This window comes from Sorex araneus, chromosome 3 (genome assembly GCF_027595985.1).
Source record: "Sorex araneus isolate mSorAra2 chromosome 3, mSorAra2.pri, whole genome shotgun sequence".
Lineage (NCBI taxonomy): Eukaryota > Metazoa > Chordata > Mammalia > Eulipotyphla > Soricidae > Sorex > Sorex araneus.
This window is the reverse complement of record NC_073304.1, coordinates 64,235,741-64,256,050: the sequence shown is the minus strand read 5'-3', so window position 1 is coordinate 64,256,050 and position 20,310 is coordinate 64,235,741. Positions and strand designations below refer to the sequence as shown.

The 20,310-nt window shown below is 38.1% G+C and overlaps 1 protein-coding gene across 9 annotated transcripts in view; it reads left to right on the top strand.

Moving 5' to 3' along the window:
• Positions 1–20,310, top strand: part of NPAS3 (neuronal PAS domain protein 3) — a 939,716-nt gene that overhangs the window by 450,801 nt on the left and 468,605 nt on the right. For 7 of the 9 annotated variants that reach the window (XM_055132054.1, XM_055132051.1, XM_055132059.1 and 4 more), the window contains one exon: positions 11,273–11,355. In XM_055132054.1, the coding sequence (XP_054988029.1) occupies positions 11,273–11,355 (83 nt within the window). The remainder of the gene's footprint in view (positions 1–11,272; positions 11,356–20,310) is intronic. The other 2 variants (XM_055132056.1, XM_055132052.1) reach the window with 1 other exon arrangement.

Sequence of the window (20,310 nt, the reverse complement as noted above, 5' to 3'; positions counted from 1 at the left end):
AGTAACTATTAGAAAAATAAGTATAATTACATTGCATAAGATGGGGAGGTTTGTAATTGGGCACACAAAAGAAATTGACTATTCTTTTTTCCCCAAAATTTTATTTTATTAAAGGACCATGAGTTGCAAAGTTATTCACAGTTTGGGTTTTTGATATACAATGTTCCACCATCGATCCCACCGCCAGTGTCAACTTCCCTCAATCATGGTGTTCCTAGGTTCTTTCTTCTAACTCCCTCTACCCCATCTCCAGCCTGCCACTATGAACAACATCTTTTGGGTATTTTTACCTCTTCCTCTTCATTGTTTTGTTAAAGTTTGAGTCTCATGATTTCAGTGTTGTTTGTTGACTCTGTGATTTGGATACTTACCTTTATCATTCCTTAACACTACCAATGTACCTTCATCCCCTTAACACCTGCCCCCATTACTTCCCATCTATCTCTTCTCCCCTTTCTTGTCACTCTGTTTCTTTCCTAATCCTCCATATACTCCGGAGCCAAGTGTGATATAGGCATCCTCCCTTTAAACCATTGCATTGTTATTCTAAATACCACCAGTGAGAATGGCATATATCAAAATTAATGGGAACTATCAGTGTTGGCAGGTGAAAAAGGAGCTCTCACCTCCTGCTGGTAGAAATGCCATCTGGTTCAACCCCTATGAAAAACAGTATGGAGAGTTCTCAAAAAACTTAAAATTGAGCTACCATGATGACTTTTCAATAACAGTGCTGTTCTAAGCAGAACAGCCTGTCCTTAAACCCAAACCTCCACTGGCTGCTTCATGGAACTTTATCTGTTCACCATTCACTTGGCATAAAGCCATTAAGCATGCTACCATTCATTGATGTGGCCACAAGGCTATAGAGAGTGAGGGTCGGGGTGGGGTGCAGGGAGACCATGACAGAACGTCTGGATGAATGTGTAGGAGAGAGAAAGGGAGAGGGCAAGAGCGGTCACTCTTTCTCTCCCACAGAAACCTAAGCAGCTTCCAGCAGACCTGATGGAGCTCCCTGTCAGCTGAGTGATGTAGGAGGGCCCAGAGGATGGACTGAGCATTAGGCTGAAAGTAATAAGGTTGTGCCTGACTTACTGCAGATTTGTAGCAGATGTTACAAATGTCATAACATGACGCTCTGGGATGGGGCATGGAAAAAATAAAATAAGACAGCAGATGTGGACTTCTTTCTTTTTCCACTAAAGTCCTGGCTGACACCAAACCAATTTACTGATTGTCTTCACCCTCTTCCTATGAGTTGGAATTATGTTCCTCCCTGTCTGTGTTCCTGAGAGGTCAAAGGGTGATGGAGATGTGGAGCACCGAACCTAAAGGCAGTTTGCAAACTGAAAACATAATAGTCTTTTTTCAATGGGTCCCCACCAAGGGAATGTACCAAACCTAACCCCATTTAAAATTGCAGCATCTATAAAATAACAGAAAAGGAAAGCCAAGGTATTAAAATGGGGGTATGTAGATTATCCTTGACTCTAGAGTATGAGAATGAGTACAGGAAAGGAAAGAAATCAAGAGTGGGGTGAGGCATTAAGCAGTGATAGGTAACAGGATAAGGGTTCAGGGGCTTCAGGCAACCAGTGGGGCAGAGGTGTGGCATATCTGTATATCTAAACCATAGAACAAACAACACAGAAGGCACTAGAGAAAACTACGACAATCAACCTTAAAAATGTGTCTGTCAGGGAGGCAGACTGGGGAGGGGACCTGGGAACACTGGTGGAGGGAAGTTCATACTGGTGGCTAGATCGGTGTTGAAACATTCTACTACTGAAGTATAAATGTGAGTAAATTTTTTAATCACATCACCTTATTAAAAATTAAGTAAACATTTTTTTCACTTCTCCAGAACATTTTTAGCATCAATGGCAGAGGTCATTAAAAGGCAAAGTGGAAACTTTGCAAAATTAGCAGTGTCTTTAAATCTCAAATTTGTTTGCTTCCCCTAACACCCACCTGCAAAAGTAATGGTCAGAGAGTTCTCTTTTTTAAACTTTTTTATTGAATCATTGTGATAGACTCTTACGAAGCGGTTCATGATTGAATTTCTGTCATACAGTATTCCAACACCCATCCCTCCACCATGTACATTCCCCAGTACCAGTGTCTCCAGGTTCCCTCCCCCATCACCCCCACCCCCTTCCTGACTCCATGGCACACATACTATTCTTTTCTTCTCTCTTTCTCTCTCTCTCTTTCTCTCTCTCTTCCACCCTTCTATCAGAGAGTTCTTAATGTCTTCATGTACTTAATTCATGAGACCATGTGGTATTCCTTCATGACACACACAGAGTGGGTAATTTTAGAGAACATAATGATCCTCAGAAGAATAATTGAAACACGAGTAACAACAACTCAAAAGGAGGGCCTGCAGATCAGACTCAGATTGTGAGTGCCTTCCTATAGGAGACCCTTGCAGGTTCCCTGCATAGCCAGTGTGCAGTCTCCTGGAACCATCTCTCACCCAGGACTCTGTCTCATCTGTGGACTGCCCTTGGCATCACTGTGTCCCAAGTATCCCTGCAAAGTTCCCTACTCTGTAGTGAAGCTTGATTCATGTCAGCTGTGAGAACCCTAAAGCCAGAATAAAATATTTTATATCCTCTTGCTGAGTTCACGTTGGATAAAATTCAAGGCTATCATTTGAAGTCATTTTACAGTAATCTGACTCTTAAAAGATCCCTGTCTTGGGGTGGAGAAGATCTATTTCATATATCTGTTGGGAATCCAAACACATGAATGAATCCTGATCAGTTTCTTACCCTATATTTATTTTGGAAATGAGATCATTCTCATTGCCTTCACAAGGTAAAGGTAACTAAAATAGTTAACTTTCGGCTGGAGCGATGACACAGCAGTAGGGCATTTTCCTTGCACTCGGCCAACCCAGGTTTGATTCCTCTGCCCCTCTCAGAGAGCCCGGCAAGCTACCAGTGTATCTCACCTGCACGGCAGTGCCTAGCAAGCTACCCATGGCATGTTTGATATGCCAAAAACAGTAACAAGTCTCAAAATGGAGACATTACTGTGCCCGCCCGAGCAAATCGATGAGCAATGGAATGACAATGACAATGACAACTTTGGACCAGAGAGATAGAACAGTAGGTCAAGTTTTGCCATGCATGCGGCCAACTAGTTTCCATCCAGCACCAGATATGTTCCCCTGAGCACAGCCAGGAGTGATCCTTGACCACAGAACCAAGAGTAAACTCTGCGTATCACTGCGTGTGTCACAAAAACAAACAAGCAAAATAGTTAACTTTATGCTTTGCATACAAATGCAGTCCTGTAGGATCAAGTTCTTGAAACCAATAAACATCGCAAAAAATCTAAGATGTATTTTAAGCTGAATCTCAGTCCTTAAGCTATATCCACATTTTATTTTAATTTTTATGTGTATTTTCTTAAATTTCGAGGCCATGTCTAGCTATACTCAGGTCTTACTCCTGGATCTGTGCTCAGGGATTATTCCTGGCAGTACTCATAGGATCCTATGTGGTGCCAGGAATAAAACCCAGGTCAGCCATGTGAAGTCTTATCCACTTATCACTCACCGAGTCCTAACAAAACACTTATAAAAGAGAACAAAAGTCTGGAGACAGAGCATGAGGGTTAAGGGTTTTCCCTGTATGCAGTTGATGAGGGATCAATCCCCAGCATCACATATGGTTTTCCAAGTCCAGCCACAAGTGATTCCTGAGCATAGAATAGAAGTTATCCCTGAACACAGCCACTGCGATCCACAAACAAAAACAAAAATATACTGCGATTGTGAAATGATTAAGAAAAAGTATAATTGAAGGTCTGGAGAGAGAGTACAGCAGGTAGGTTGCTTGTCCCGGGTTAGATCCCCAGAATCCCTTATGGTCTCCTAAGCACAACAAGGAATTAGTGCAGAACCAGGAGTAACCCATGAACATCATTGGGTCTGGATCAAAAACAGACAAAAAAGTTAAATTGAAAATACTGATACCTAATATTTTAACCAAAGTCTTTGAATGTATAATTGCTTAGAAGTACCTAGGAGATAAAGTGTGTCCTAATTTGTGTCTGGTCTGAAAGCTGCCCTTCTATGTCTTTACTTCCTAGCTCTCAACCCGGACTGGGATCACACCTGCATTTTTTTTGAGGTTTCTTTGCCAAAAATGGACTGTCAGGGTTTCATCCTCTCAGGGTACCGCCTCTACCAATAGCAATTCAAGTCACTGCTTTAAGAATTTTATTGCCAAGGGAAACTTGGATTCTCTACTGAGGAATCCTAATCACCCTGCATGTGGTCCATAGAAGGGACATACAGTCATTCCTCTAGAAACAACCAGATTGTTTAAGAAAGACTATTTTCCCCTTTATCAACTACAGTTGGAGAAGTCTTTGCTCCTTCATCTTGAAGCTTGTTTTCTTGAGTGGTAAAGGAAGGCAGGTGGGCAAAATTAATTTTTTAAAAAATGGAATCTTTGTATTAGAAGGTCCCTAAAATTTGTTGCTGAACAATTACTCAGAATAAGACTTTTCTGTTTCTAATTAAGAGGAGTTTGCCATCTTGATTTAGGAAAATTGTAAGAACAAGTTTTTACAAATCACATACACACTGTTTAATTTGGGAAAGATGAGAGGTTCATGGTGAGCAAGCCCTGGATGGAACATTCATTGAATGTTGTATGTTTCCCCCTTAGTTCTCTGCTAGTTGAAGTTCTACAGAGACACTTCTTGGAGAAAAGCAGACTTTGTTTCTTTCTTCCAAAAACTGAGTAATACATTATTATTATTTCACAGTCATAACAGCTCTAATTCTTTTCCCTAATGCACTCAATCCATACTTTAATTGTGGAAGATACTTAAATAAGTGTTGCATTAAAGAATTTTGAATTGGCATAAAACTTCTTAAAGTTTCAATTATATTATTAGATTAAATGCTTCCTTTTTGTCTAAATTGGTAATAATAGGGTGCTAATGGATCCTATCAGATGAATTTTACAATTGTGCTTTTGTTTTTTAAAAAAAATCCTCTAAATAAGAATTTAAAAATAGACTCCGAGCCTACTACTCCTGAATAATGGAAGTTTTCTTTTTGAATGTGAATTCTCTTGATTCTTTCTTCTTATCATCAGTTTCCTTACATTTCAAGGGGCAAAAAAAAATGCAAATGTTCAAAGTGCTTAAAAACACATCCTTATAATTTGTTTTCAGATGTTTACTTGGTGCATTCCACATACCATGCTTAGAGTATCAGCTTCAGTTCTATTGCTGCAATGTCAGTTAAGCTGTTATCTTTCAATATCCAATCCCCATTGCAACCTGAAATGCCCCTGTGTCCTCAGCTTGTTTGAATAAGGATTTTAGGGCTGAAAGGAAAATTGAGACTAAGTGCAATAAGTAGTGTCATGAGAACCATGTCAGAAAGAAGATTTGATCCCATCTTAGATGCAAATAAAAAGTTTGAATTTTGTTAGGGCACCACATACAACCAGCCACACAAACACATACCTAATAAATTCCTAAGGTACCTGGAAAAAAACCTACCTGTTTTCCTTTGTTCTAAAGTGAGACTTCCCTAGATTCTTTTTTTTTTATAATTTTTTTTATTGAGTCACCATGTGGAAAGTTACAAAGTTTTCAGGTTTAAATCTCAGTTATACAATGCTCGAATACCCATCCCTTCACCAGTGCTCATATTCCACCACCAAGAATCCCAGTATAGCTCCACCCTGTACCCCCACACCCCTAACCCCCTCACGCCCCTAACCCCCCACCTTTAGCCCCCCCACCTGTGTAACTAATAAATTTCACTTTACTTTCACTTTGATTGCATACAATATTTCAACAAAACTCACTATTATTGTTTGGAGAGTCTCTCCCCTAAAGTCAGACCTGCTGAAAAGGAAGCATTAGATAATTTGTTTTCCATTGCTGAGGATGAAGAGGTATGAGGTCGAGTGACCACACTTAGTTTTGGGTTTCTGTATTTTAGTATTTTAGTAACTAAGTCCAGAGAGATATCTGCCAGAAGTTGCATCGTTGCCAACTTGTACTTCTCAGTTACATTATATTCCACATATGAGTGCAATCTTTCTATGTCTGTCTCTTTCTTTCTGACTCTTAAGGCGAATTCGGTAGCCATAGAAAGATTTAATACGCATCAGATACTTTGTTGCTTCTCAGACCCTGACTGCTCAGTCCAAGTGCTAACACCCAAGGCATTGTATCCTGAGTTCAATTAAGCATGCTTTTAATTCTTCTTTCACTAAACACTCAGTATGGCCCAGGTACATTGCTCCCTGGATCATGAATTTGGAATGTGAATGTCTCATGATGAAGCATGTTTTTTAAAATTAATTTTTAATTGAGTCACCATGATATATATACATAGTAACAAAGTTGTTCATGATCAAATTTCAGTCATGCAATGATCCAACACCCATCCCTCCACCAGTGTTTATTTCCCACCACTAATGCCCCCAGTTTCTCTCCCTTCACCCACCACCCCCACCCCAAGTCTGCACTACGACTCTATGGCAGACTCTCTCCCTCTCCCTCTCTCCCTACTTCTCTCTCTCTCTCTCTCTCTCTCTCTCTCTCTCTCTCTCACACACACACACACACACACATGTTCTCTCCCCTTGCCCCCATGCAACACAGATACTAAGAGGTTATTGTGTTTGTTCCTTTACCTACTTTTAGCAGAAGCATGCCTTTTTTATGAAGCAGATGTCTCCATTTTTTCTACTACCTCCAAAATTCTGAGTCTACATTGACCGTATCTGCCATACACTCCCAGAGAGGAGAAAGATGGATGAGAAAACTTCTCTCACACATGGTCTTTCCTTATCAGTAGTGACTACTAGTATCCTAATTACTCCATCCCTGCCTCACAATCTCCTATTCATCTTCACTTTCAAATATCGATTCCCTTAAGACACTTTCCTTGGTCACTCTCTGATTTGGTTTATCCCCTCATTGTAAACTGTACCCATGAGGTTGGAAGCTTCTCCTTCTTGGGAAAATGGGGATGGGTAATGGTTCTGAAAAGAAAGAGTCATGTGGGACACAAGGCAGACAAGGCTCCTGGCTTTTCCTTCTTTCATTATGTGTGTCCACTGAGCTGTCCTGTTTCCATGCTGTAATGGGTTCTTCTGTGGCAAGCTGACCTTTTGGCTGAATAGGTCAACTCCCACTGAGCGCCGCTCCTCAGCCTCCTGGTGTGTGTGCTACCCCGAAGGTGAGATGTGCACGCTGGTTCAGAATCTGACTGGACATGTGTGGTGTATTCCCATAGGAAGGGTTGTCTTTTACAGACCCTGAATTAATTCTCAACGACCACCTCTCAAGGTTCTGTGAAAGTGTCTAGGTGAGAACTTGCTTTCCGATTTTGTTGAGGAACAAATTTTTCAGATGCATACTTTAGATTGTGGTTTCTTTGTCTTTCCCTCTTTTTTTTCCAGTGAGATAGAGACCCAAAGCAGAGTCCTAATCATTCTTAATATCGTTGTAGATTTCTGAAATGAGGCAAGCCAAATATCTTTAGTTGATCATTTTCAAAATCCTTTCCCCTATATGTATTTTTTTAATTTAAAGACTTAAATCTGCAGGCATCTTAGTTTTATCCCATGCAACATACAATAGTGTTGTACTGCTTGTTGATAATTATATGCTAAGCCTTGGCTTGTTCTAAGTTGCTTACAATTATTTGGATGGTTTATTAGATTTTCTAACACTTGTTGTCTTATAGTAGATAGTGATTTTCAATAATAAACATCAAATAGTTACTTGGTAAATACAGTCAAAATTTGTATTACTGTGATTTGATTGCTTTCTATTAATACTTTAAATAACCTTTTCAATTTATCAACCTTGAGTTATAGCATAATCTTCACATTAAAGAATTACATATTCAGTTACTTTGCTGTGTGCCAAGGGGTTGAGTTTTTCTTGTGGGGAATGGAGAGTGTTTGTTTAGTTTTAAGGAAGTAGTTTCTTTAAGTTGAACAAACAAGTATATGAAATATATTAGTAGATAAGACAAGACAGTGACCTATTCAGTAATAATTGTAGATCGTATGTGGTCAATAAGTAGTTTTACCAACTGTCAATTTTCAACTACAAACATCTGAGAGAGCTTCATAAGCAAAACATTACTTTCCTGAGGATGATGAAGCTCATTAAGGAAATGCCTCTTCAGTTATTCTTTAGGCAATAATGACACTCTATAAAATGCGATTAGCATGGCGAAACAAAATAACTATATTTGTATTGTTCCTGCATTTTCAGATCATTGTCTCAACTCTCAAAATGCCAAGTGTGATAGGATAAAAAGCACAAGAGAAGCAGCACATATTTAACATCTATGCACTTCCGAGTAATGCTGGACTTAGAGCTGGGATTCTACCAGGGTGGGGCATAATGGGCCCCTGTTTAACATATTTATGCTGGTTGTAAAATTAGGAACTGTCATTACAACCCGCATCACCTTCATAAGTGCAAAACATATAAATCAAGCTACGATCCAGTGCCATAAAAATGCCATTGAATAGAATAGCATGAAACCACTTACAGAGACTTGTGTAGCATTGAGCATGTACTGAGATGTACACGCAGGCATCTGGAGGATTTGAAGAACAAAGAATAAGCATGCAGGTAGGACTCCTGGGTGTAAGACCTAATGAAAGCATATGAAATCACCAGGCTGACTATTGCATTTTAAAAATAAAATTTCTAAGTAATTAGCCACCTGCAGCATTCACCTAGAGAACAGCCAGTGTCCTAAGTAAGGAAAGGGTAGGGAAAGACAGGCCATCCATGACCAGGGGCAGTAACTAGACCCCTCCTTGAGTCACTGCCACCATGCTTTTAGAGGGCAGGCAGCTCAGGGCTATCTGCTGTTTGTGAGCTTTCTAGTGAGAAAATACGCTACTTCTACTTCTTGGAGTTGTTTGAGATCTTCTGTAGGTTGGTGGCTTTTGCTCTTCTGGTCACTTCATATTCCAATTCTTTGTAGAAGAATCTCTCTTCTCTAAACTTTGTCCATTTTTGCTCATGAGAAACCATGGTTAATTCTGAACTTTGTAATTGGAAGTCCTGAAATGCCCCCAAATTATGTGCTATTAATAAGGAACTCTCTGAATCTTAATTACTACCTCTAAAACAGAGTGGCCACTTTTGAAGTTTTTCAACTTCCCCCTTTTCCCTCCCCAAAGTCTCCTCCTACCAACAGTCTTTGAAAAAAAAAAAAAGACTGCAGATTTTATTCATGTGGGATCATTCACACCAAGCTACCATAATGTGCAATTAACACTCTAGAAACTGAAAACAGTATTCAGCAAGACAGCTGCATTATCAAAAATGCCAAAGGAGTTTTGAAGGGAGTAATGTGCATGTTAGAATAGGAAATTAATCAGAGGCGCATGTGCGCGCGTGCATGCGCACAGGCACACACACTCACACACACACACACACACACTCCAGTGGTACTATCTTAAGTATATCTGAATGTTAAAAATTTTTTTTTAATCTTATGTCTCTACTTAAAGATTAGTTTTAGGATAAGAAGCTGATTTTCTATTTAAAGATTGCAAGTTTTCTGTTTTGCTTTGAAAGCAACTGAAAAAGTTGGAATAGAGATCTCTGTAAGATTCCTCCCAGCTGGAATATTCTCGGATAATAATCACTCTTCAATTATATTTTATAAATTTTCCCATTGAAAAAAATGCCCCTTTTGTTTCTTCTTGCCAGTAATAATGATACTTAACATTCATGCTGTTTTCAAAGTGCCTTTCAGACACTGCAGACACCAACTCACAATTGCAGGGTAAACTGCCTACTTCCTCACAGCACAATAATCCTAAATGCATTTATATTATAATCCCTACTAAGCTATGACTCCAACGGACTGCCTTACCCACTGAAATGAAGCGTTATTATTTCCAGCCGCATTTTGCTAGAATTTCCTCACCAACTAGTTGAAAATGTCTTTAGGGGAAAAGAAGGGATTTTGATTTTATTTTCAATTCATTAGGACTGAGTTTAAGGGAGCAGAGGACTATAATAAACTTTCCAAGAAAATGAAACAGACATGGAGAATTTACCTTTTTGAAATAAAAAAATTAAAAAACACTGAATCTTCTTTCATTAATGGGCAGGCAGATTTTTATGTTTGTGAACTTGGAAAACAATAAGAGTGGGGAGGAAAAGTATCTAGAAAAATGAATTTGAAAGCAAATTATAGACTTAAGAGATAGCCCATTGGTTAAGGCACTTGATTTGCATGCGACACACCCCAGTTTGATCTCTGGTAGTGCATATGGTCCACCAAGCCTTGCCAGGAATGATCCCTGGGCACAGAGTCAGGAGATACTCCTAAAGACTGCCAAGTGTGACCCCCAGAAGAAAGAGACAAACAAACAAACAAATGCAAATTATAAGCCCATGAAATAAGTTTTATAAAGAATATATACTCAATTGTATGTTCTGAAGATATGTATTAATTATATTCAGCTTTTTGTGGATTTGTGGACTCCTTGATTGCAGGTGCTTGCAAACAGCACATGTCGGGTAGAATAGGAATCGGGGGATTGACAGTAAATTAGCAAATTAGCATGTAAACAGGAGGATTCAGAGGATAAAACAGGTCACCAGCCTAGTGGGGCGGGTGCTGGGCAAGATTTTTCAAGGGCTTTTGGTTAGTTCCATGTGATGACTTGCTCAATGAGAAACTCAGCCATCCCAAGACACTGCCACCATTGCAAAGTCATCAATGAGACTCCTTTAACTGACATGCTGTGCTTATTACATGACAATAAAGTTGTCACATAAGAACTTTAAAAAATTGCTGTTTCTTAGTCTAAAGGATGTGAAAAAATTTAGATTTCCCTGGGGGTGGTGAGTGAGAGAGAAGTTAGTGCATGTATATATTTTAAAATGTTAATCTCTATTTAAAAAAACTTTTTACCAAATAATTTTACAGGAATATGAACATTTATGGGGTATTTTTATTGCAGTATTAAACATAGTCTAAAACGAAAACTTTAAAAGTCACTATGTGGTTTTTAATGTTTGTGGAAGTTAATATTTTGTGTTGAAAATTGGCTCTGCTATCTTTAACAAAATCTGAAATGAACACTCGGGTTTGTTTCTTTTGATCTCTGATACAGTGACAAGCTAGTGGGTACGTACAATTAGAGAGAAATTAAGCTCCAAGTGTGAATCAGAGCTCCAGCTTAATTTTTCTTTTTCTTTCTTTCTTTTCTCTTTTCTTTCTTTCAAGTTATAGGTGCACAACGAAGGAGAAGCCCCAGTGCACTGGCCATTGAAGTATTTGAAGCACATTTGGGAAGTCATATTTTGCAGGTACTTTTAAAAGATAATAAAACCTTGTGTTCTTTTACTAGAGAAAACTCCATCTTGCTAGCCTTTGGTTAAGTTGTTTATTCTAGCTGTGCATTTCACTGTTGATATTTTATTTCCAAATTTTGAAATCTTTTGAGTTTATTTATTTCTTTTTAGAAAGCTATCCCTTGAGAGAATGTTAATGAGAAAGAGAGGGCAAGTATTATTTGTGTTGTAATAATTGAGATGAATCACTCTATTTTGTTGATGAGCAATGTATAGTTGCTGGCTGTTCCCAAAATGGTTTTATGTGTGTGCTGCATTTGTAAATCGCTGTGTGTGTGTGTGTGTGTGTGTGTGTGTGTCTTTGGAGTTATATATTGTTTTTGAAAAAGCAAAATTTTGTTGTGAAAGAAATGTGACATTTTTATGTGTTACCAAATTTGAGTTTGGTTTTTTTTTGCTTCAGTTTGTAAGTCATAAGTGTTTCCAGTCTTAATGTTTGTCTCTCCAAATTACAAACTTTCTCTGAATGAAAAATTTGAAGTGAAAGGAGAGATACAGTAATGATTGTTTTTGCCAGTGACTTTTCAACGAACAGACTTGAAGGACTAGGACAGAACTGCAGTTATTTAGTCTCAGGGAAGCTTCATTCTAAACTTGGCATCTCCTCATACACAAACTAATTTTTAAGTTTGCTATCATTTATATCCATAAATAATTGATTGAATTTGTTTCTGCTTTCAGAATGAATGATAAAAGCTTTAAAAAAACTATCCAAGTTATATTTTCAATGCAGAGTTAAAGAATAGGCATGTTTGGAATACCTTGGCAGTTTATTTGGAAAAGCTACTATGGATTTTTTTAAAATAAACTTTGGAGTAAAAAGTTAAGATAAATTCTAGAATCCGGTCCATTTAGAGGTTTGTTTGTTTGTTTGTTTGTTTGTTTGATGGCGTTGTTGGTGCTCTCATTGTCTGGATCTCCAAGACAGTTCTAAACCTTGCTTCTTATTCCCTAAACTAGGTGCAATAGGAAATTGTTACCTTGCACAAGCTACAGAGCACCATTTCTAGGCTAGAGGCTTTAGAATCCTCAAAGCACTAGGTCAAAGGATTCATTTCTGGGTCTTTTCAAGGGCCTATCAAATAAGAATCTTCTCAGTGAAGTTCAGGGATATGTAATTCTTACCATACTCTTAAGTTAATTCTGAAGTTTCCATAGATCTGAGATGACACAGTCCACATTTATAAACCCAAGACCCCCCAAAAAACATCCTCCGTTTATATTTTTATTTATTCTTATATTTTTCATACTCTATCATATTACTCCATCACAGTATCTGTGATGATCCTGTAAAGCTCATGTTTCTTAAAATATACTTGGGATTTGCTGATCTCTTGTGCATAAAAATGTTGTAATTACCGTTGCGTTGGGTTAGTTTCAAAGATGCAGGCAGCTTATTTTCCTATATTTTCAAATTTGTATTTTTGTGAAGTCTTTATGAATACTCTTTATATATTTATTATGAACCGGGCCATATATATTTGTGTGTATGTCTATGTCTATGTCTATATAGTGTTATTCAAGAAAATTCCTGTTCCTATTCTGAAGCAGCATATATATAAGATTAAATTTCTTTTTTAAAAATCAGGATTCAAAGAGTCTCCACAAAGTATCTTTCAAATTCTTTCTGGAATTCTTGAGTATAGATTCCTCTAGGGAGTCATACTTAGGAGCTAGCTACAAGAATAGAACGAATTAAAATTCAAAACTTAGGAGTTTAAACACAATCTTAATGTAGAAGCATAATGTAAAAAGTTTGTTCCAAATGTAACTCTAGTGCTAGGCTTCACTGAGAGAGCAGAGGCTATAGGTGAGGCCAGTGTTGTTGTGCTCTTTGGGTGGGTCATATTCAGAACACACATGGTTACCTACCTCTGATATGGAGCAGGGCAACCAGGTGGATAAATGACCTAGAAAACCAGGTTACATAATAATGGCAAAGAGCCTGGTGAAGTTCAGTTTAGAAAACACGTAAAAGAGACTTCAATGTCTTCTTTCTTTAAATGTGTGAGCCTGTGTGGAAAGGGTGAAAGGGGGGACTTGATACACTCTGTGCTGCTTTAAAATATGGTGGAACAAAAATGGTGAAAAAACAATAGAAAAGAAAAAATAGTTTCTTAACTATAGGAGTACATCCAAATAGACTTGTCCATATTTTAACTATAATCAAAGTATTTTTCTTTATTGTTTGTAATTCTTTTTTTTTAATGTTTTGGATCACACTTACTGATGCTCAAGAATTACTCCTTACTCAGCACTCAGGAATTACTCCTGGCTGTACTAGAGGGACCATTTGAGATGGCAGGGATCGAACATGGTGGCCATGTGCAAGGCAAATGCCCTACCTGCTGTGCTATACTATCCGCTCCAGACCCTAAATGTTTTTTTTTTAATTGAAGTATAAATGATGTGGGAAGGATGCTTTTGAGAATTAACCTAGAATTACAACTTTTTATAATTTTATTTTAGCTACAGTGCCACTGCATGTGCACTTTTGACAGAAGTAACTAGAATTGTGGGCAGACAGGGCTTGAGAAGTAGGAAAAATTAAAAGAACAGTTTCTGATCTCTCTCTTTAGTTATATCTCTCCTAGCAGGAGATCCTTTGAATCCCAAAACCCAGGTTTTTTACTGGTTTCCACAGTATCTGAATTTTCCAAAGTATCTGATTATGATCTTACCTGAGAGGAGGTAAGATGTTCTCTTAAATACTCAAGTTAATAAAAACTAAAACAAGGCTAAGGTGATTTCTGTATTTTTCTCTAAGTATGCCTACAGTTTAATCTGACTGAATTCATTTTTCCTTCTTCCATGCCTTCCTTTATTGAATATCTCTGGTAACAGTGTATGTCCTCAAGAAGGTGGGAATGGTGGGGCTGGAGCAATAGTACAGCGGTAGGGCATTTGCCTTGCATGCGGCTGACCCAGGTTCAATTCCCAGCATCCCATATGGGCCCCTGAGTACTGACAGGGGTGATTCCTGAGTGCAGAGCCAGGAGTAACCCCTGTGCATTGCCAGGTGTGACCCAAAAAGCAGAAAAAAAAGAAGGTGGGAATGGTCTTCAACCATATTATGTGTCATGAATTCCACCCCCACAAGAAATCTCAGACACTCAGTAAGAGTACAGAATTCTGATAAACCCTTTTCATAAACTGTCCTTAGTCATCTTGTGATTATGTGGGAAATAGGAAACCAGGAGAGCCATGTAAGTGAAAAACATCACAGTGTTCAAAATCCATGGGACCTTGAAAGAGGGAGGCTCTGCATTTGCCAAAAGGCATCAAGGGAGATTTCTTAACATTAATAAGATATCAATAGTATTTATTAAACAAACATGTGGAAGGATATTGCAGTCAAAGAGTACATAAAATATAAAGGCTTGGTGGCAAGTAATGGTAAATATTATTTGGGGACTATTAAGGTGTTTGCCTGGATAGAGAATGTGGGGGACAGATGAAAGATGATCATGGAGAAATATGACCATAAAGTCATCAATCCATGACTTTGGAACCAGTGATGAACCCATAGGCAAGGCTTAAATGCAAGAAAGCAACACAATCAGATGTGGGTTGTTTCTAGAGTTATCATTAAAATATAATATCTGGGACATCTTTGAGATATAAGATATAAATACATCTTTCTGGATGTTTTACAACAGTTGGTGGATATAAAGAGAGAGCTCCCTGAGATAGAGACTGAAGGGAGCGACAGGGAAGGTGTGTGAGAATAAGATAGTTATTGGCACATTCTCAGTATCAGGTATCAAAGACTAAATGATGACAGAATTTAGAGAGATTCAGATTTTCTGTGTTAGTATCCACTTACGTGAATGATGATGATCTTGTCTGAGAGGAGGTAAAATGTTCTCTTAAATACTGAAGTTAATAAAAAGTAAAACATTCAAAGTTTAAGTCTGATCATCTAGATCAATGTTTCTCAACGAGGACCTGTATAACTCCCCATGAGGCACCAGGATATTCCTTGGTGGCCACAGATGGAAATCATATAAGTGGGGAGCCAGAGCACAAGATTAGGCAGAAAACTGGTAGGACAGGGAGACCACCAGAAGATAAAAAGATGGAAAGGGGGGCATGGTCAGGAAAAGATTGAAAAAAAAAAACCAATGAAACACTGCTGTGGAGCTGCTATAAAAGGTTAGGGCAGAGTGGAAGCAGAGAGCTGGTGGTTACTCACTACTAGTCAATGTCTGAATGGTACTTTGTAAGTTGCAGACCCACAGGCATGTGATGATGAAGGAAACGGGGAGTAAAAGGAGGCAGTCACTTACGATGCAAATAAAAAGGAATGGAAGTACATATAAGAGCAAAAAGGAAAGTGAAAAAAGGAAGCAGGCAGTTTGATTTTACCTAGAGAAGTGTTATAGATAATGTCAGAGTTATTGTTGGATATGTCCTTTAGAAAGATAAATACAAGTGACATATCACATAAATTCAAGAGTGTTGTTTTACTTTGCCAATTCAAATAGTTGAGTCAAGTTTTAGGTGCAAAGACAAACCTAAAGAATGAGAAAAGATAAAGAATTGCTTGAATGTTCATGTAGAGTAGAGGGTTTCAAATTTGTTTGACTTTCCAATAGTTTTCTAGAAAAATAATCACTCAGAACCCCTCTTGAAATAACCTTCTTTAAGTGAACAAATTGATCCCAGTTGCACCCAAAATCACTACTGCCCCCCGTCATGACTTCAGTGCACCCCTGCAGTGGGCAGTATTACTCACTTTGGGAAACACTGGTGGATAGGAAAGGTGGGGATAAGAATGTAGAAAAGTGTAAGGAAATGTCTTGAAGGGTAGTTTTTGCTTTTAACATTGTAAGAGCCTGAGTATATGGCTAAAATGCAAAGGTGATGCATTGGTCAATTGTATGCTCATTAGTAATTAGCTTTTTAAAAATCAATATCTTGTCATATCTGTATTAACTTCCATTTGTATTAATGACCAAGTGTTTTTATGTTAGGAATATATCATAATCTAACCACTTTCTCACTATTGTGTTCATTATATTTACAAATGTATATTTTTAATGAAAATACCAAGTGAAATGTATAGGAGTGTGTGTGTGTGTGTGTGTTCACGTGTATGTAAAGATTAGAGGGGATCTGGGCAGAGGGAAAAAGGGAGGGAGAGAATTATAAAAGCAGAATCTGAGTTAATTTTTTTAGCTTAAGATTTTTGGTGTGTAATATTGGTATTGTCAACTTTTTTTCATTGTTGAATATTTATAGTACATGCCTATAAATTCTATGATTATGCACATCTTAAAATTGAGTAAGTCGAGACAGAAAACTTAACTAGCCAAGGATTAGAAAACATAAATAAACTTTCATGACTACTGAATTAAGAGTTTAGTTCAGGAGATACAAACATTAGATCATAATACTTCCCTAGAGTTATAAAGACAGCTCTAAAGACAGTGGTGATGAAAGAAAAATGTTCGTATCAGAAGTGAGCAAGCCTATGGAGCTGATAGATGTTGCAGACAAAGGGCAGTTCTGAGTTCAAGAGGATGAGGAAGGGTCTGGGAATTCTTGGCTGGGGGTCTCAGGCCTGCCTGCTGCTTGTGCCTCTGTCACACTAGGAAGTGTGAGGAGGAGATGAAGGCCCTTTGGTTTAGAAAGTGGGAAGTGGGGAATGAAGAGGCCCTCCTTCATTTCTGAAGCTCTTATTTCATGTGCTTCAGCATGTTTCTGTTGCATGTTTCTTGTGATCCTCTGTTCTCTCAGGAATATTTAGAAGTTTGATGGATCCTTCCAAATTAACTTTCCCTACTTTGGAATGGAGCCATAGCACAGCAGGTAGGGTGTTTGTTTGCCTTGTATGCAGAGGACTCAGGCTGAATTCCTCCATCATTCTTGGAGAGCCTGGCAAGCTACTGAGAGTATCCTGCCTGCACAGAAGAGCCTGGCAAGCTCCTTGTGGCATATTCCATATGCCAAAAACAGTAACAACAAGTCTCACGATAGAGATGTTACTGGTGCCCACTCGAGCAAATCAATAAACATCTGGGCGACATTGTGACAGTGCTACTGAGGAATGGAGGGTAGGAGGTGAGTGGAATTTGATCCAATAGAAAAATTAAGTCTTGACAAAGTTACTTTCTGTCTTAGGGATTGGTGCTGGGTACCAAGCAGGGTGGTGCTGTGCACCCTAGGAGCTGATTCCCTTCTCTCCCAAGAAAGCCTCACAAGCAGCCATGACCTTTGTTGTTGTCCTCTGAAACCTTTGGCTGTTTCATGTGTGAATTTCGGGACAGTGATATCTTGCAGGAGCGGTGACTGATGTTTGATAGCACAGGCAGAATCACAGGGTGTGATTGTGGAGTGAAGACAGTCTCTCTGAGCCCCAGCATCTTCATTCACTTTGTTATTCCCTGGATTTTATTAATCAGATGAGAAGAAGGCCAGGAGGTCAAGATTTGGAGTTTTCTGTTTGTGACAAGCTAAGTAAAAATCTGCGACCTTTGGGTCATTTTTGTGGGCTCTTCCCCATACATAGTACATGCAACTAAGAATTAATTTGGTGCTTGCTTTTCAAAACCTCTCATAGGGCATTTCTGTAATCATGTCATGATTTCCTTAATATAAAAAAATATAACTGGTATTTTCTTTTACTTTGGCAATCTAGGGACTGGAGCACATATTCTTAACCTGCTTCATCACAAAATGGTAACAAATATCCTATCTGTGCCTCATAAAATTAACTAGTGGAATGACTTTCCCTTAGGTGATAGATTTGTGAATACAGCACTTTAATTATTTTCATGCCTTCAGCAGAAATGTTTAAGTTTTTTTATTCATTCTGTAAATAATGTGTATATTGTTATATAACATTGCAGTCCTGATTAAGGTACTCTGTAGTTGTTACGTTTTACTCACCTCACATGTGTTACAAGCAACTAAATCAAACCTTATCTGTGGAAGACTTTTTAAGTTTATGTTTCATTCATTGTCAGCACATTATGGTGAATTTAGTATATATATTACATACTTACACATATTACTAACTACTATTATAACACTTATAATGAAATAAGGTCTTTATGCATAACTACCTTTAGATATTAAGAGAAATTAAATTCTGTGAACATAATACATAAGTATCAAAAAGTTTGTACACAAATGGCATAGAAAAAACAGTAAATATTTCAATGAAATCTTGCGGAATAAAAATAGTATTCTAAAAATATATATGTGCTAAATGGAGGTGATGATAAAAGCATGATCTGTCTCCAGGAGTCAGTTTTGAACTTGAATATATTGCACGAATCTTCTTACATCTTTGTCATTGGCCTTGTATCATTCCTGTGCACTTAGGGACTTTGCATTGTTCATATATTCAAACTCCAAGATGAAAGAGAACTCCATGAGCTGACCCTTTGTAGGATACCACGAGAGAACCTCCAAAAAAATTTTAGATGATAATATCTGAAGTTGTCAGGGTGGGCTAGAAAAGACTAAGAATGGTTGCCTGATGACCTGTTTGTCAGCATAGCCATTAGGGAATTATTTTTGCACTGGTTGTTTATTAGCAGAACTATAGGAGTCATAGATGTGACCCTTGCTTTAGCAGAAGCTTTTAACTAAAGGTGTGTCTTTCCTTTCCTCTCCTCCCCTCCCCTTTGCACCCCTATCCCATCCTCTCCCCTCCCTTCTCCTCCCCTCCCCTCTCCTCTCTTCTGTTTATGGACCACACCTGCTAGTGCTCATGGTTTATTTCTAGTGGGACTTAGGCACCATATGTGGTGTCAGAGATCAAACCCAACTTGCCCACTTGCAAGGCAAGTGGCCCTCCCTGCTGTAATATTGCTCTGACCCAGGGTGTGATTTTTCTTAAGATTGCAGGGGAAGAAGTGACTGCAACACAGCTAATTTCTATTTGATAGTTGAAGTAGCCAGATTGTACGGGTGTGATAGATGATACCATAGATCTCCACGAAATGTCAGATATCAATTGTGGGTTTTACTTTCTCTCAACACCTCGACTAATTGAATAGAGTCGCATCATGCCTAAATTAAAGATTACCTTAGGTTAAGAGGCTATTATGGATCAGTCTTAGAAGAAAATCAGATCAGTATTTACATCTAAATTTCTGTGATTCTATTACTAATCACATTTTGAAATTTGCTAAGCACTTACACTGGAGGCCGGGGATATAACTCAGTTGTCCAGAGCACGTGCTTTATATGCAGGTTTCTCTGAGCCCAATACCTGGAACCACATGGTCCTCTGGCTCTCTTAGTCACCACCTCTGAACACTAAGCCAGGAGTCTTCCTCAAGAAACACTAGATTTTCCACTTGCAACCGCCTCCCTCCCTGAAAAAGAGCAAAACAGTAAAGGACACTGATATCATTACTGAATGGTCTAGATTTTATTTTGGTTATGCAGAATATAGAATCTCTAAAAGAAGTGTTTTTTAATTAATGGTTTATATAATAAAGAAATCACCCATAAATAATATCTTGAAACATATTATGTTACTAGTCTCAGTTTTTCTAGTCTTAGCTGCACTGAAACTAGAAAGAAAATTGTTTGAAAAAGGTCTGCTAGATCTACAAGCTAAAGGAACAACTTATCAGAACAATGGGGAGGTTTTATGGGGCAGCATAGAACATATCAAATCAGTTATAGTCAACATTTTCTTGATTCTAAGGAGAAGAATTGACCACTATGATTCAAAGATTTGCAAAGAGAAGTGACTAATAACTCACACAGCTTAAAAGCTTATACAAAGATACATATTATTATTATTTTCCAAAGATTTTTTTGTCTAGCCATGTTGGCATTTATTTTCCTTTTAATGGTAGCACTTTCCAGTGATTTCTGGGAAAGATAGTGATAGAGTGTTTAAGTCTATTTTCAATTTTATTGATGAATTGGAATTTTACCTTT